Here is a 19,168-nt window from a genome sequence, read left to right on the forward strand (position 1 = left end):
CCCAATTAGTTCGGATTTTCGGGGTTCTACTGTACCTATAAAGGTAAATAAATAGGAGGTAATATTTTTTAAAAAGTCACAAAGTTAGTATTGTTAAGAAGATTTAATGTTACCTAAGGTTGAGAAATACAAAACTATCGAGTGAATTATGTAAAAATCAATCAATATTTTTAATATATCACACCTTTGGGGAAACAGTGATACAAGTGCAAATTTTTCACAAATTTAGTTATCAACACTACGATATTACTAATACTCGCCTTTGTCTTAGAACCCAAAATCCGAACTGAAACTCTAAAAACTTTATTTATGAAATATATTGTCGCCTTAAAGTGTTACTTGTCAAGTCCACATTTTAAGCAAAATGAGTTTTTAACATCTTCATAATAGTATTAATTTAGTCTATCGATAAGTTAGACGGACAAGTTACATTTTTTATCTAAAACCTAAAATATTGTATGATTTGTATACCAGCTAACTCAGATTGCTTTGATTTTCCCGCGTAAACACAACTAATTTTTTTATTTATTTGCAGTTTATTTTATTTATTTATTTATTTTTACGGATACACTATTTTTACAAAAATACGATGTCAACCTTTACAAAGCATAGGTTCAATAGGTTGCGTTAAAAAAAAACAAACCAAAAATTAAAATTAAACAAAATTCAATAAAAGTAGTAGCTTAAGTTATTATTAAGTTATATAATGCTCAAAATCTCTCAACTGATTTCTTAAATGTTGCTATAGATATTCCAAATAATTCTAAACTATTGCTGTGCTCATTGGCAGTTCGTAAAATTCTTGTAATGGGTTCATTTTGACCATAATTTGTAGTGTGGAAAGGAATGTTAAAAATCTCAGTGTTACGAGTTCTTCTAGTATTAACATTAAAACTTATTAAACTTATAACTCTGGATCTTGAACATATCCATTTATAATCTTAAAAAGGAAACATAAATCCGCTTGACACCTTCTATGATGTAGTGGTGAGATATTTAGTATTGATAGTATATCATCATATGTGTATTGTTCTCTAATAAAACCAATCTTGTAAGCACATACCCTCAAGAATTTATTCTGAACTCTCTCGATACTGTAGATGTCACTATTATATGAAGGAGACCAAATGAGAGAACCGTACTCCAAAACTGATCGAACTAAACTAAAGTATAACATTTTTAAAGTTTGTACTGAAAACTGATTACAGTTTCTTAGAATGAATCCCAACATTTTTAAAGCTTTAGCTGAAGTTTCGTTAATGTGATATTTAAAAGTTAATTTAGAATCAAAATTTATTCCTAAATCCTTAATATTATGACGTGCCTCTAATGGTACATTATTTATACAATAATCATAATGTACAAACTCTCTTGATCTCCCAAAAGTAATTTTAAAACATTTTTTTATATTGAAGTATAGCATGTTTACCTCACACCAACTAGCTAAGCTTTTAATATCATTCTGTAACAAAGAGGCTTCAACTAGGTTATTTACTATTCGAAATATTTTAAGGTCATCAGCAAACATTAGAAAATTACTACTTTTAATCACTGAGGATATATCATTAACAAATATATTAAATAAGAGAGGCCCAATATGAGACCCGTGAGGAACTCCTGAGGTTACAGATACTCGTTGAGATAAACAGTTTCCATATTTAACATACTGACATCTACCAGATATATAACTACCTATCCACTCAATTATTTTACCTCCAAATCCATAGCCTTTTAATTTAGCAATAAGCAGATCATGGTTAACTCTATCGAAGGCTTTAGAGAAGTCTGTGTAGATAGCGTCAACCTGACCCTTCTGTTCAACTGAATTAGCAATGAAATTAGTATACAATATTAAGTTTGTGCATGTAGACTTACCTTTAGAAATTATATATGAAATACGTGAAATTATATTTTTACAATTCTATGTCAAAAAGTTATTTACAAGGCACTCAAAAAGTTTGGGTAATACAGATTGGTTACAAACCGCTCGATAATTTTCAACATCATTTTTATTACCAGACTTAAAAATTGGTGTTAAATAACTAGTTTTCCAAAAATCAGGAAAGATGCCAGTACTCAATGAGGAATTAATAAGTAGCAGATAGGTTTTACGAGAGTAAAAATGCAATGCTTGAGAACATAAGCAGGCAAACAATCTGGTCCAAGCGATAATTTCCAAGGCATCTTTAAAACACTATCAATTATGTCTGAGAGCCCAATACTATAATTATTCACATTTACACTCTGCTGATAGTTAAAAATTGGGATCTGATTAACTTTAGAATTAGAATATGTAGTTGAGAAAAACTTACGAAATAAATTAACTACGTCTTGAGCATTATCACCTGTACTATCACCGTAGGACATATTAGATGGCAGATTATAACTTTTACGTTTATTATTGATATACTTCCAAAAATGTCGAGGATTAGATAGAATCCCATTCTCAATGTTATTCAAATAGTTAGTATAACATTGAGAGGAGACTTGTTTACATTTATCTTATACATATATTATACATATTTTCATATTTTTTTATTTTTGTATGTTTATATGAATTTCTAGTTACATACAACCTATCTTTTCAGTCTACGTAGGCCAAACCCAGTTATACCAGGAAATTGGCTCAGGCCATAACATTATTCTCTACATATAAAAACTTAAGAAAGTGTATACTTGAAGACACAACCGATCGAACACAACGAGCCATGTATCTTTTTAGGTACACAGCGTTGAGGACAGTGTGTATCTAAAAGGATACACTGGCACTGAGGGTGTTAAGTACCAAGTCAGTAAAGTTACTCTTTACTGACGTGGTGCATACAAAATTTTATCGCCAATCATAAAAAACATTAACACTTAATTACATCCTAATGAAAAAAGAGTGTGTACTTGGTACGCACGTAAGACGTGATACTTATTTTAACGAAATAAATATATTTTAAACAGTTTCATCGTATTTTTATTTAAATAATAAACCAATTTTAGCACTTAAAATAAAATACCAAAAATGAAAAATACCGTTAATAGTTACGTTATTGTTTATGAAGTGTAGCCTTCCACATCGCAGTTGCTTTTCCCGTGATGAATAGTAGAAAATCTAAATAAATTTATTTGTTAACAAATTATCATTAATATCTGTCACCGTCCTATATATTATAATCGAATTAACAAAAACACCATTTCATAATATATTTGCATTACAAAACTTAAAAGATTTTTAGAATTTTATTAATTTTAGACAAAATAAAAATTTCGTATGACAGTAAAGATGATGACAGAATGCTTTTGCATGATTGCTGATTTCGATGTTTAATCGATAATTGTTCAAGTAATCAATATTGAATAAGTACCTAATTACTAAATCTGTAAAATTTCGATTAATAATTAAAGTAAACATATTTTAAGTTCACTCAAATAAATAATCAATCACTGCCATCGACCACTTACATTCAATCTCAGTTAATTTGATTAATCGCGACAAGTAAAGTAAAATTCTTCTTTCAGTACAATAAAGTGTTACTTTACTGCCGCAAATGGCGTCAAATGAGTACAATAATGAATGACTTTAGTTATGGTTGGCGATAAACCATAAACCCGACAAAAGCACTGTCACTGAAAATTATAAATATCAAAATGAATACTAAACAAGGTATCAAAGACATGCCGTATCGTTTATCCTTAATAAATTATTGTGGTTTCTATGGAAAATGTGCTTAATGTTGCGATACTAGTTTCTGTGAGTAAAAAAGAGACATAGTATAAAAATAATTCGTTAATAATTTCATGGATGTGCAAAGATACAGTGGAACAATTGTATGTTAATAAATATGTGAAATTTATGTGTTTTTGGTCTATTGTTTTAGGAGAAGCGTCAACCCCTTCTAGTGTCCCGTAGTAAGCCCAGAGAAATACGAGCTGGAATGCCCGAGGTGGTTTACTTGATTCCAGAGTTATGTAAACCAACAGGTTTAACGGATCGCATGAGGGAAAACTTCAGACTCATGCAAGCGCTAGCCGAGCATACACGAGTTGGACCAGTTGACAGGATGAGAAAGTTACAAGAGTTCTGCAAGCGGTTCCTGGGGTGCGCCGAAGCAGTGACGGAACTCAAAAAGTGGGATTTCAAGTTGGCAGATCGCCTAGTACAGTTTCAAGGAAGAGTTCTTCCTATGGAGACCATCGTTGCCGGTATGTTTGTATATAATTTATATTTTAACACGTTGACGGACAGAATGTCTATAGACATCTAATTTCCATTGATACATCTAACATCTATAGACATATTTAAAATAACGAGTTTTGCCTCTACAAAATGCATCTATAGACGTACTCTGGGCTAATTAGCAAAATACAAGGAAGTTATTTACCAGCAATTTTATTACTGGAATCGAATCTTATGATTGTATATATTGATAATATATGTATGCAAAGTCCGCAGTTAGTGTGCTACATTTTTTATAAACAAAATAGCGCCCGAAAATCGTGTTTTCTTCAATCTTTGCTCTATAAACTCCAAAAATTTTAACTTTACACCAAAAACATTCAAATAAAAATTCACCGTAATTAAATTCTTCATAGAGACGTGTTTTTCCCGATTTACTTAGTCGAAAATTTTCCCCGGAAAATGCGGGTTTTCCAACAAAATCTTTAATTTTCAACTAAAATTTTATATAATTAATTGTTTACCAATAATTAAATGATTTGGTAATATAAAAGCTCTTTTTGTATAGATAATAATTTCAGAGGTCAATGGAAATTGAATGAACAGTTTCAACAACAATTGACTTGTTAATTAAAAATTTACGGTCGCTATAATAACCACAATAATTATGATACATAAGAATAACTATGATTTTTGTATAAAAAGACACTGTACCTATCTAATTTACTTTACAGAATTGAAATTAGACTATTTAAGCGGCCTCAGGAATATTTTAAAATTATAAACAATTTTTTGGCTTATAAACAAATAGAATATCTCGGGAAATATTAAATTAAATGATGAAAACGGTATTGGAAAAAAAGCGGCAGAACGCTTCTTCTAAAAGAAAAAGCGTTTAATTGTGATCAGTGGTTTCTGAGATACAACCGGTCAACGTTGACCGGCATTTACGGCAAAGATATAAACAATAGGATCATAATTTTCGAAGCATCACCTTTTTATTTCGGTCCTCTTTCTCCACACCAATTTTCATATCTTTAAAATACTCATAACATATATTATTATAATAACTATCGATATTACGAGTGAAAATTGCCAAAAATAGCAAAATTCCAATCAAAAATTAGGTTGGAGAAAATGTAGTCTCGAAAGTTCAAAATCGGCATACGTTAAAAAATGCATTTTCTCGGCTTTCCATGAAGCAATTTTCTTCATTCTTTTTTTGCTCCAAAGTAACTCGAGTAGAGCCATCTAACTAACGTATAATCAAATGTCAAACTTGCTTTTGTTTTGTTATAATAGATTGATTTATTTATAAGAAAAGAAAACTACATATTTTTTCCTTTTGTTAAAAACACAAATATTCTCATTTAAAAGCTGTATAATTATTTAAACAATTTAAACGTTTTTGTTATAATAAATAGATTCATTTATTATAACAAAATAAAAGCAACTTTGACATTTAATAATGCGTTAGTTAGATGGCTCTACTCGAGTTACTTGGGAACAAAAAAAGAATGAAGAAAATTGCTTCATGGGAAGCCGAGAAAAGGCATTTTTTTAACGTATACTGATTTTGAACTTTGAGATTACATTTTCTCCAACCTAATTTTTGATTGGAATTTCGCTATTTTTGGCAATTTTCCCTCGTAATCTCGATAGTTTTTATTATAATAATAAACGTTATGACTTCTTTAAAGATATGAAAATTGGTGTGGAGAAAGGGGACAAAAATATAAAGGTGGTGATTAAAAAATTATGATCCCTTTGTTTATATCTTTGCCGTAAATACCGGTCAACTTTGACCGGTTGTATCTCAGGAACCACTCATCACAATTAAAAGTTTTTTTGATTGATGATTGTACGCACTCCACTGAACAAAAATAAGGAATGTTGGCAGTTTTTTGGTGCATCATTAAATCAATAAGTTAATATAGATTCATATTATATTAAGAATATAGAATAAAAATTGCTAAAATTCTGCTAAGAATCTCCTAAGTAGTTTTTAGGTATCATAAGAATTGAACCTTTATTAGTGTTTATCTCAATATTAGTGCAGTCACTGAAGGTTTTCACCTCCGATTTCGTTGAACCTCCATCGATTTTCATGAAAATTGGTGAGTAATTAGAGGCTACCTCAAGGAACAAAGGTGACATGATGCAAACTTGCGCTTTTACCCTGGGGGTGGATGCCACCCCTTCTCGGGGGGTGAAAATTATTTAATTAAAAATAATACCATAAGTCCATAGAGGGACAAATTATAAGCAAAATTTGTCACGTAAAGTTATTAAAATAAATCAACACTTTTTGAGTTATTAAAGACCAAAGATTTTATTTTTTCGTAAAAAATGCATGTTTTAAATCAGTTTTTCATGTATAAATCAAAAACTATAAGCTTTTACAAAAGTTATAATTACTGAAATGGAAGATAATAAAAAATTTAATACATTCCTCATATAAAGAACAAACTAATGTTAGTTCAAAGTGAGTTATTGGCGATTGAATGTGAATTTTTTTCGACGAGTACTCAAATCTAAGTATTCAAGCTTAAATAATGGGAAAACGATGCAATGTATAAAATATTCCTGTTAAACATTTGTCAAAGTACTTCGAAATACCTATCAAATGAGCTTCAGAACAAGGTAATAGCGTTAAAATTAAGCAAGTTATAATAAAAATAAAAGAACCGTTTCGAATTTTTTAGGAAAAAGTGAAAAATAAAACATACGCCATTTCCACAAAAATTAAAATTTACAGTAATCCTTACAAGAACTTCTTTATATTAGCATCGATAATTTTGACCGGTTTAGAATGTATAGTTTTGAAAAAAAAAAGATTAATTTAAAAAAATCATGATTTTTAAAATTATTGTAATTCTCATATTCTTTTGATAATAACTCCAAAAATACTCAATATACGTAAAAAATTATATAAAACCAAATTTTAGTTTTTTCTGTCCCAAATATTTCACCTCTTCTACTATTTCTACAGGGTAAAAAATAACCGAGATAGATACGTTTAATCTTAAATTTTGGTGTGGGAACCATTCAACCGGGGGCATTTAACCTTTTATTTTTTTAAAAAGTAAGGGATTTAGAAGATTAGGTTTAATGTGTTTAACTAGCACTTGGAATTTGCTTTCAAACAGTTTTTAGACGAACCTGATATCGTAAACACGAACTGAGTTATTAAAAAAAAAAACAACATTTTTTGGAAAAATTTTTAAAAGATATATTTTGAACAAATTTTGCAGCATAAATTTTAACGCTATCAACATGTTCGGGGGCTTATTTGATAGATATGTTTAAGTACTTTGACAAATGTTTAATAAGTTTATATTATAAAATACATCAATTTCCCGTTATTTCAGCTTGAATACTTTTAGTTTTTTACTCGCCGAAAAAAATATATATTCAATTACCTATAACTCACTTTTAGTTCACACTAAATGGTTTTTCTAGTAAGGGATTTATTTCATTTTTTATTAGCTTCAATTTTGATAATTATAACTTTTTTGTAAAAACTTACACTTTTTGAGTTATTGATGAAAAATTGGTTAAAAACATGCATTTTTCTCAAGAAAAATTAAAATCTTTGATCTTTAATAACTCAGAAAGTTTTGATTTATTTTAATAACTTTATATAACAAATTTTGCTTTAAATTTGTCCCTCTATCGAATTATGGGCTTATTATTAATAAAATAATTTTCACCCCCGAGAAGGGGTGGCATCCACCCCCAGGGTAAAAGCGCAAGTTGTCACCATGTCACCTTTGTTTTTTGAGATATCTTCTAACCACTCACCAATTTTCATGCAAATCGATGGAGGTTCAACGAAATCAGAGGTAATAGCTCATATCCACCTTCAGTGACTAATATGTATAAAATGTGACATTCCTTGTTTTTCCTTTAACTCTTCATATGATACAACCACTATTCATCAATTGGTTATATTTTTTATTTTGATTTATTTGTTTTTCAGCCAATAACGCAAGGTATGCAGCTGGACCGAAAGCAGATTGGACCCGTGACTTACGGGCCCAACGAATGTTCAACTCTGCAAATATGACCCGACTAGTTACGATTTGTCCATCGAGACAAAAGAATGAATGCCAGGACTTTTTACAAACCTTACAAAAAGCTGCTAGAGGCATGCAATGGGATATTGGCCGGCCAGAAATCTTTGATATACCTGACGACAGAACAAATACGTTCTGTACCGCTATTGAAAATGTGGCGGCAAGAATGGATCCCACTCTTATCATGTGTGTTTTGCCTACCAATCAGGCAGACCGATATGGTTCAATAAAGAAAAAGTGCTATGTAGATCGAGGAATCCCGAGCCAAATAGTACTAAGAAAAAATCTGACATCAAAAGGTATGTATAATAACGCTAGTCAACAAATAAACAAAAAAAGTTGCGACTGGTGTTAAAATGCTGTTCCGGGGAGTTTAAAGCGTCCTGAATGCGAATTTAAACACTAAAATTTTCCACCATTTATATATTTTGAGTTATCTTCTTCTTAAGGCCATCGGTACATAATTCGCAAATATTTTATGGCTATTCCTACTTTTTCTGTCTTACACGATAATTTACGTGTAGTAAAATTCTCACTGGTATGGATATGTAAACTTTACTTGACAATGTCATCATTAACTTTAAAGATGGCTTTTGAATGTTCTTGGATAACTGATGCTTGTACAGTAAAACCTCCGTTAACCGAAATAATTAAGGGAGAGGCCGTTTCGGATAACCAGAATTTCTGTTAAAAATTACATTATTTTTTGTATTCTTCTTGTATCAAATGACATAGAATTCGTGGTCAAAGTTGGCAAACACATTGTTGTATATTATTTAGTTGCATTATCTAGTTGTATTAAAGCAATGTTTACGATGTTGACAAATTAACATCGAATTGTTTCCATTTTGCGATAAAAATTTACTTTTTGCCAACATCATTGAAACTGTCAGCCGTTTCGGTTAAAAAGGTTTGGGATAACGAAGGTTTTACTGTATAATAATTAATTACCGTAATTATTAATTCAGTTAATTAATATGATCATTTTTTCACTATGTATTCAGTGATTCTAATAATTTATCTACTGTACAACAAAAACTAATAATCAATCGAGAAAAGAGGTAGTGATAAAGTGATTTTTTAATAATATATTGTTACTATGAAACGCTTACAATTTTGAACATCTTTAACAACGAAATACTTGGATCACTGAATATATCCTGGTGTATTCTCTGCTTTGGATCTTCCATAAATAATAAACAATAACTTTTTATTAAGTTCACGTCTTAAATCAATTATTTATCAAATACACTATCAATATTATTTAATCAACAACTCTAAATATTCCCGACGCCATGTCAAATTTTTAAAATTACTTATACCCTTAAATTACATACCCCTTCATGATACAGGTATATGCACAGGTGTGCGAACTTTTCATGCTAAAAGGACCACAGTCAATGACTGAGACCTTTCTAACATAAAATGAGATTTTCAAGTGTGTTTTTCCATGCATTAGGAGTATCTGACTGAGACCTTTTTAGCACGAATTTGTAGATGTATGTTTCAAAATACGAAAAACGAGTTTAACTCAAATTGTCATTTTTTTGACTGAGACCATTTTAGCATGAAGCGATTCAATTAACATAAATCAATTCAAAGAAAATGGAGAAATATAAAAAAATTAAACTTTCCTGAATGTTATGGGTGGTCCGTTTTCTCTGACCTGCAGTTTATATTCACCCAGAGGGTGGATTATAATTATTTTATGCATAAACTTTAAACTGAATGTTTTTAGGTGTCATGTCAATTGCTACTAAGGTAGCAATTCAACTGAACTGCAAGATCGGAGGAGCCCCATGGAGTATTGTAATGCCTCTGTCAAATGTGATGGTAGTGGGTTACGACGTTTGTCGTGATACCCTAAAGAAGCAGAGTAGTTTCGCTGCAATGGTGGCTACCTTGGACAGAGCGATGACTCGTTACTACAACCATGTTACGGAGCATCAATTGCAGGAAGAGTTATCTGAGAACATTAGTGCGTTTTTGATTGTTGCTTGTCAAAAGTACAAAGAAGTTAATGGTAGATACCCTGAAAGGATATTGATCTACAGAGATGGTGTAGGTGATGGGCAACTTCCATTTGTGTTCACAATGGAAGTCGAGAGAATAAAAGAAAAACTGACGAGTGAAATTTATAAAAATGGGGATTTAAAGATGTCGTTCATTGTTGTCTCCAAAAGAATCAACACCCGATTCTTTACTCCAAATTCAAATCCACCCCCAGGAACCGTTGTAGACGATATCGTTACCCTACCTGAGAGGTAAGTAATCTTACAAAATATGTTTATAATAATGACGTAGATCATATATTTAATAATAAACAGCAATAAAATATTTGAAAATATTACATACTTATATTTTTTTAATATTTCGTTGAACTTCTGACCTTCATCAGATGTAAAATATTTGGGAGCTTTTAAAACGAGAAATTTCCGATGAAAAGGTCACTAACGAAATTGTTTTGATTAAAGAACTAATATATCGTTGAAACCACAATAACAAATTGAAGCAAAAAAAAATTAACTGCATTCAAAGTATGCCAAGACGGGTACTAGCGGTAATCAAAGTTAGAGGGGGCTCAGCAAAATATTTAAAAAATACAAATATGTGATATTTTCAAATGGTTTATTGCTGTTTATTATTAAATGTATTATATTTAATAATAAACACCAATAAAACATTTAAAATATCACATTTTTATTTTTCCAATATTTTGTTGAGCCATGTTGCGCTTGTAGCGCTTGTATCCGTCTTGCCATATTTTGAATGCAGTTAAATTTTTTTTTGCTTTAATTTGTCATTGTGGTTTCAACGATATATTAGTTCTTTAATCAAAACAATTTCGTTAGTGACCTTTTCATCCGAAATTTCTCGTTTTAAAAGTTCCCAAATATTTTCCATCTGATTAAGGTCAGAAGTTCAACAAATTATTAAAAAGTATATAAACATGTAATATTTTCAAATGTTTTATTGGTGTTTATTATTAAATATAATATAGTTAATGTTTAACATTGTATAACAAAATTAAATTTAAAAATCATATTTTAAACAAAACGTACTAGTGGAATAGTTGATTTTTATAAAAATTCCAAGGTGGTCATAATAATATGGCCAGGGACTGTAGTGTCCATGTCCTGCTCTTAATATGGATTTATTTCTTAACCTATTCAATGCATAAACACACTTGTTCACTTTCATTAGTCCATTTTGGATTTCTTCCTCTATATTTGGTTTTTGTGTTCTTAGATATTCGAACCTCTCAACTTCCTGGAATCCATATTTGTTATTATTTGCAGTATTAAATACTTTCCTTTTAGGCGTTTAGCAATGCTGTCCCTGTAATTTTTGCATTCGCTCTTATCTTCTTTTTTGTAAATGGGACATATTATTTCCTCCTGCCATTCTTTTGGTAATTGTTTTTCATTCTATATTTTTCCAATTATATCAGCATTTCTTCATTCATGCAATTTCCTCCCTTTGAACATCTCTGATGTTATTTGGTTGTTTTTCAGACGTTTATTTTCAGGCTCTCCATAATATTTTTAACTTCTTCCCTAGTGGAAGGCATCTCTTCGACATGATTTGGATTTGTCTGTGTATTTGGATTCTTCCTCATTATTAGTCTTGTCGCCAGGGGGAACAACGGCCCTCTTATTCAGATGGACTTACCCAAGCTTTTTTATGTATTTTGATCTGCAGAACACGAATTTTTTGGGTACCAGTTGATCCGGATGTCGATAAGATTGTTATAAACAAAGAACTTGAGAAATTACATAACAGCGATTTTTCGCAAAACATTTTTTTTGTATTCTTTGGGTCCTTTTAAGCAAAAAATGTTCTTCCCAAGTTTTTCCGTAGGATGCATAGTTTTCAAGATAAACGTGGTTAAAGTTAAAAAAAAAAAAAAGCGAAAAATTGCAATTTTTTAACCCGAATAACTTTTGATTAAAAATGAAATAGCAATTCATTTGAAAGTTCGTCAGAATATACCGGTTTTAATTATTTGCATTACTAAAAATTAATTTTTTTATTGTCAAACAAAGCTATAAACAAATAGTGTTTTCTGTGCCCAATGCATGTATTTTAACACATGCTACGTAGAAATGGCATGTTTGTAGGCGCGCCTACTTGTTCGATTTTACATGAGAGATGCATTAAAAGCATCACTCACGCACTATGTGTTTATAGCTTTTTTTTAACAATAAAAAAATTAATTTTTCAATCAAAACCGATAGAATTTGACTCGAACTTTCAAATGTGGTAAGCAGAATTATTGCTTAATCGCAAAGTTATTCAGGTTCAAAAATTGCAATTTTTCGATTTTTTGAAAGTTTAACCGCATTTATATTGAAAACTATGCTTCCTTTGAAAAGACTTGTAAGAACATTTTTTGTTTAGAATGACCCAAAAAATACAAAAAAATGTTTTGTTTTGCGAAGAATCGCTGTTATGTAGTTCTTCAAGTTCTTTGTTTATAACAATCTAACAGACATCTGGATCAACTGTCACCCAAAAAATTTTATTTTTGCAATTTTCCTCAATCTCACTACATATAGCCACACTGAAATTATGTAGCATTTACTTAGCTGACTTATAAAAGTAAAAGAAAGTGATTCATAATTTTTTTTTCAGGTTTGACTTCTTTGTAGTAAGTCAATGTGTCAACCAGGGAACAGTAGCTCCGACCAGCTACAATGTTTTATCAGACAATATGGGATTATCACCTGACCGTTTACAAATGTTAACATATAAACTGTGCCATATGTATTACAATTGGAGTGGTACCGTCCGAGTACCCGCACCGTGTCAATATGCGCACAAACTTGCGTTTATGACGGCTCAGCATTTACATCGTCCTGCCAATAGGGCGTTGGAAACCCTCCTATACTATTTGTAAACTGGTGGTTAACCCATGATTTGGGTTTTCACGAAAGAATTTTTGTTTTTTGTTACTTTTATATTTACGTTAGTTTATAAAATAGTTTTAAAATTTGACAAAAAAATTTTCATAATATTTCCTTTTTAAAACATTGCATTATTGCATTTTGACACTGAAGAGCCAGAAAACTACATATTTGAGGATCTAAGAAGCAAGTTTCACCAAGTCACTAAGTTAAATGTAAAAATGATTGCTAACTACTGCAGTATAACAGAATGTTTCTCAAATAGGTAACATGATTACAAGAAAGATATACAAGCCTATTGAATGAGTCCTCCGAATAACGTAAGTGCTAGATTATTCGTTTTTAAAAGTAGAACAAAAATTTTAAAATTATAATATTGGTAAATTGTTGGCTGCGTTTAGAGATATTTATAAACTTCGTTGGGTGCGTTACGAGGCGTATATCTCCCGTATACCCCATTTACCACTGTGCATTATGACACAGTCAACGCGCAACGCAGCCAACTGTTAGTGTAGTATTATGAGACGGTAAAAGTAAATTACGATAAACGCCAAACCTTGAGTTCATAAAAAATGTATTCGATTTTTGAATTAAGATAACGATTCATATTTACTTAGACTTAGTGTATTTTTTGTTAACGTAAAGCTTTAGGTTTAGAGCTTTTTTTTTGTTCTTTTCTAGTTTTAAGCAACTTTGTAACTTTTTTTAAGTGACATGCCATGTGAACAGGGCCTTAGGTCAAGATATAAACGCTTTTTAAGATTGTCTTAAAACGGGATCTTGAAATTAAAAAAAAATATTCTGTAACTCAGTGGAGGTCCAGTATATTACTGTACGGAGATGGGTCAGTTACATAATTTGTTGGTACTAGTTTTAATGAAAGTAATTTCAAGATGTGAATAAACGAAGTAAGCGGTTATTTTTATATATTGTTCAAAATAAAATTGCCATGGATATTCAGCTTCTTTTTTCCCATTTATGCGAAACATTACATTACAAGAAAAAAGTAAATAATGTACTTATACATTTTGACAATATAACGATTTGAATTAGAATCTGCAGCAAAATTTATTTTGACTATATGTTTTTACTATAAAGAACAAGTCCCAGTCTTTTAACATGTGACAAAAATGTGACTTGGTAAGTTTTGCTTCTAGACCCCTCATTTCTAAAATAAAGTAACATTTTCAAGAGTTCCTAAGTCATTTTTTAAGAACTAATACTTGTGATAGGTCTTTTGTATTTTATTAACATTTTAATAGTTGTTGTAATCTGATTATATGTGAGCAATTCCAAACGATTTCGCCAAGTTTTGTGGACGAGGTTCTCGGATTAGTACCAAATTTTAGTATGTTATTGTACCTTATTAAAAAATATTTTCATGAGAATAATAGGCCCCTAGGTCTCATAGGGCCTGAGATAGGGGCCCTGAAAAGGCCTAAAATTTACCTTTTAAAGGTTTTGAGCGTTATTTTAAAAATAACGCCCAAATATCGTATTTTAAAAATAACGCACAAAACCTTTTAAAAGTCAATTTTAGGCCTTTTCAGGGCCCCTATCTCAGGCCCTATGAGACCTAGGGGGCTATAATTCTCAGGAAAATATTTTTTTATGAGGTACAATAACATACTAAAATTTAGTACAAATCCGAGGACCTCATCCACAAAACTCGGCGAAATCATTTGGAATTGCTCATGTACATATTACAAGTTCTCTTTTGTGATATTTTGCACCATAGTTGGCAACCCTCAGTGCTATTTTGATGTGGCTGCTATGATAAGTTACTCTTTCATAATTTTCAATATTCATTCTTGTTCCGCTGCCATGAAATCCTCTTTCGTATACTAGTCTCGCATATGTCTCGGATATTGCAGTTTTCTTATTTTGATGGTTTCTTTTTTTTCATTCACTTACTTAATTTAACTAAAAAATGATTTTATTAACGTTTCGACGTCCAAATCAGATACAAATATTTTGTATTTTGACTTATTTTCCATTTAGAATAGTTAATTGCAAAAATGCCACAAGGAAATAGCTTCAGAGCAACATTTCTTATAGTTGCAGCGTTTAAGGTCTACACTTCTATTCTGTAATGTAGTGATAAGCCAACGTAATTCTTGTTACGTTCAGTGTAAAAGTATCTTCAGTTTATTTTGCTATTTCTATTCATACTGTAAATCCGTTTATTAAATTAGTTTGATTTATTATCCCAGGTTTTTGATATGGTCAACAAAATTCGTTTTTGCAGGTTTTTTTATTCTGTACATTTTTTAACTTGCTCCTCCCTTTCTCATTGTTCCTTCCATTGGCATCTTTATTAACATGATGGGTACTATATTATAGAAGTCTCCATAACATTTAGTTTTCCATTTGTTTTCGTCTTCGCAATTTTATTAATAGTTACCACGAGACAGTATACACAGGTTGAAGTGTTTGAGGTATCTTTTGTTTTTTGTTATATGAACGTTATATTAATTCAAAAAACGTATAATACTATAGATGTAATTTTACAGTTATAAGTTTCTCACTGCCTATGTCAGATGTTGATAACAAGTATTTTAATGGATATATCAACTTATTAATGTTAGTTTTACTGCGAATAGATGGTAAAGGTAAATTACGATAAACGCCAATCGTTGATTTCATAAAAAATGTATTTATCCGATTTTTGAATTAACAACGATTCTATTGACTTGGGACTTCAGTGTATTTTTTTGTTAACGTAAAGCTTTAGGTTTGTAAAAAAAATTTTTTTTGTTCTTTTCTAGTTTTAAGCAACTTTGTTAACTTGGATCCCGTTCAAGTGATAAGCGCTTAACGCGCGTTATCAAACTGCGCGTTGAGCGCTTGCTATGTGAACGGGGCCTTAAAGTCGAGATATAAACGCTTTTAAAGATTGTCTTAGTACAGGATCTTGTAAGGTATTATGACTCAGTAAAGGTCCAGTATATTACTGTACGGAGACGGGTCAGTTACTTAAGGCTGCATATACATTGGATCGGTATTTCTCTGATCCGATCCGACGTGGGATTGAGAACAAACTCAAGGTATTAAAGCGTAAATCTCCCGATATCGGATCAGGCTTCCCACTGTGGTGTAGGTACTTCGCTTTAATACTTTGAGTTTGTTTTCAATCTGACGTCGGATCGGAGAAATACGGATCCAATGTAGGTGCTCACTAATTTGTTGGTATTAGTTTTAATGAAAGAAATCTCAAGATAATGTGAGTAAATGGCAGACGAAGTGGTTATTTTTATATATTTTTCAAAATAAAAGTTAAGAAAGATATGAAAATTCTTATTATTTACCACGATTATAACATTACCTTTCTCCCAAATAAACAAACAAATCAATTTCTGTTTTTTATGCCAACAATATCATCCATAGTTGCAGATCAAGATATAAGATGTGTAACGGTTTATGAGTGATTCAATCAAAAGTTCGTATAACTAAAGAAAACTTGGTAAAAGAAAAATGTAATAAATATAATTATTACAAAATAAACATGGATGACTAATTATACGAAATAATCAAAGAAAAAAATAATTGTCTATTAGTTGAAAAAGTTTAGTTAAGGAGGCAGGATGAAAGTATGGAACATGTACAAGAGTTATTTGATGTAATAGGGAAAGAAGAAAGTTAGCATTCGGCAAACTGAACTATATACTCGGAAATCCACAAATTCATCTACATCTTGGATCTAAAGTTTTTGATGCATGCATTATTCCCATATTAACAAATGGGGCACAAACATGGACAATCACAAAAAATAATATGAATATGTATATACTCAACACGCGATGGAAAGAGCAATGCTAGGCATATCACTGAGGACAGGAAAACAAACACATGGATAAGATAGAAAATCAAAGTCACCGATGTGGTATAAAAATAATTGAAATGGGAATACGCTGGACATGTAGCTAGGGGCGATCTAAACAAATGGCATAGAACAATAATTCTAACCTGGAGAACATACCAACACAAAAGACCCAGAGGCAGACCTATGAGATGGACAGATGATCTGAAACGAACTGCCAGGAAAAAGTAGGTACAATAAAAAATAATGGAAATGGAAGACTTTAATAGGCTTATGTTCAGATATGGACGTGAATGGCTAAACGAAGAAGGGATGTTTTCCTTGAACACTTCTCTTAGTTTGCCATACGCTGCCCATCTTAAAGCTATTCTAGATAATTCACATGTTTGGTTGTCTCTACCTATTTGTAGTTCGTAGCCCAGATAGATGATGTATTTGTCAACTGATTCGATATGTCAGTTTTCTAGTTTCAATGGTCCGCTAGGTACTAAATTAGTCGTCATTTTAGTTTTCTCCCACCCTATTTTTTGGTAAACTCAATGTAGTTCTTGCAGTATTTCGTGGGCTTCCTTTAATGTCGTCGGTTACTAGAACTGTCGTCTGCAAATCGTGGTTCAGTCTTTCGCCATAACATTTAAACCTATTTTTCCATTTTAACATCTGGAATGCATGCTGCATTCAGTGGCGGATCCAGAAAATTTGGGGGGAGGATTTAAGGGTGATTTAATTATATAGGTACATTTCTCTGACGCAAGGTCAGTTAGTCTTACCACCCCTAGGTTAAGGCCCGGCGCAAATTGAACCTAAGCGAGACAACCTGCGTCGGCGAACTGCGTAGACAGTATTGCGCATCCTACTATCAGTTCATGCGTTCGCAGGTCTCGCTTGGGAACGTTTGTCATCGGCGTACAGTGTTCTTTGTTCTTGGGCCGTGAAACGCGTGACACCGCCAGATGCTTATTTTTACTTGTTTTTGTTTGCGAGATGGAACTATCTTAACCCTTTCAGTCACACACCTAGAAAGAGGCATCCAAAAATTATAAAATTTGGTAGATATGCTTGAGAGAGATAACTAAAACAATACGTAACAAAAAAATACTCCCCCTCCATCTGTTTTTCTTGTTACCACTTGTACCTCACAAGGTACATGTTGTCTTTAAGGATGTTACAAAAGAAAACAAAATCAACTAATTAGTATTTAATTTATTCTAATACTAGAAATAAATTTATTATTATCATCTAACAACATACAAAAAAAGAGTAGTTGTTTAGAGTATTACTTAAGAGCCTATCTATTATGAAAATCAGCAAAACAATTCCTGCCATTTACTTCATCTTCTATAACTTCTTGGTTGTTGTTTGGCTCTTGCTCCAAATCGTCCTCTACATCTTGAGAATTAGCTTCTTATTCATCTGAACGAGCACTTTCATTCAAAAATTGAACTATTTCATCATTAGTTTCCATTTGAGTATCATCCTCCCATCCATCATCTTCCTCGTCAAGATTCGGATTATCTGAATCATCGTCATTTTCAAGATAATATGGTAACTCCTCATTTGTAAGTGGTTTTTTACTATATTAGCATTATCTGAAAATAAATATTTCATGAAATAACATGTTTTACACGAAAATATATATTATTCGTTCTATCACAAAAACATCCTTAGAAGCAGTTTGTACCTCATAAGGTACATCTAATTGAGGTGCCCAGATTACTACTTTGTATTATCTACATCTTAGAAACTAATACATACTATGATAAATTACAGTGTCTACTTACCTATCAAACATATATCCGCGTTTATTCTCGAAAATAAACAGCAAAAACAACATACACAAACAGACTGTCCTACCTAACCTATTGCAAATGTTACTCAAACGAACTAATTTCAAATCAGGTTATAACTGTCAAGCAAAAACAATATCGCGCGCAGAATGCAGGCGTCTACGAATTAGACATGATATTTGATCTGTAAAATATTTTCTTGGATGTAAGTCAATTCCCATTGATGTTTGAAATCATACATAATAAATGTACCTCTTGAGGTACAGTGTGACTGAAAGGGTTAAATGAATAATACGGATGGTACAGCTGGTTCCTAAAAAAACTGATACGACTCTTACACAGTAGTGATCCAACAGGTAGCAACAAACGCGGTCCAAGATTGCGAACTTTCAAAAGTGAGGCAACAGTGT

At 31.4% G+C, this 19,168-nt stretch overlaps 1 protein-coding gene across 2 annotated transcripts in view; it reads left to right on the forward strand.

The window, feature by feature from the left end:
* LOC114344326 (piwi-like protein Siwi) overlaps nt 1–16,445 on the forward strand; it is a 138,572-nt gene extending 122,127 nt beyond the window's left edge. For both annotated transcript variants that reach the window (XM_050642425.1, XM_050642424.1), the window contains exons 7-10: nt 3,867–4,191; nt 8,148–8,543; nt 9,983–10,508; nt 12,880–16,445. In XM_050642425.1, coding sequence (XP_050498382.1) covers nt 3,867–4,191; nt 8,148–8,543; nt 9,983–10,508; nt 12,880–13,144 — 1,512 coding nt within the window. In that variant the 3' untranslated portion in view covers nt 13,145–16,445. The remainder of the gene's footprint in view (nt 1–3,866; nt 4,192–8,147; nt 8,544–9,982; nt 10,509–12,879) is intronic.
* The last annotated feature ends 2,723 nt before the right edge of the window (nt 16,446–19,168 follow it).

This window comes from Diabrotica virgifera, chromosome 2, assembly GCF_917563875.1.
Source record: "Diabrotica virgifera virgifera chromosome 2, PGI_DIABVI_V3a".
Classification (NCBI taxonomy): Eukaryota; Metazoa; Arthropoda; class Insecta; order Coleoptera; family Chrysomelidae; genus Diabrotica; species Diabrotica virgifera.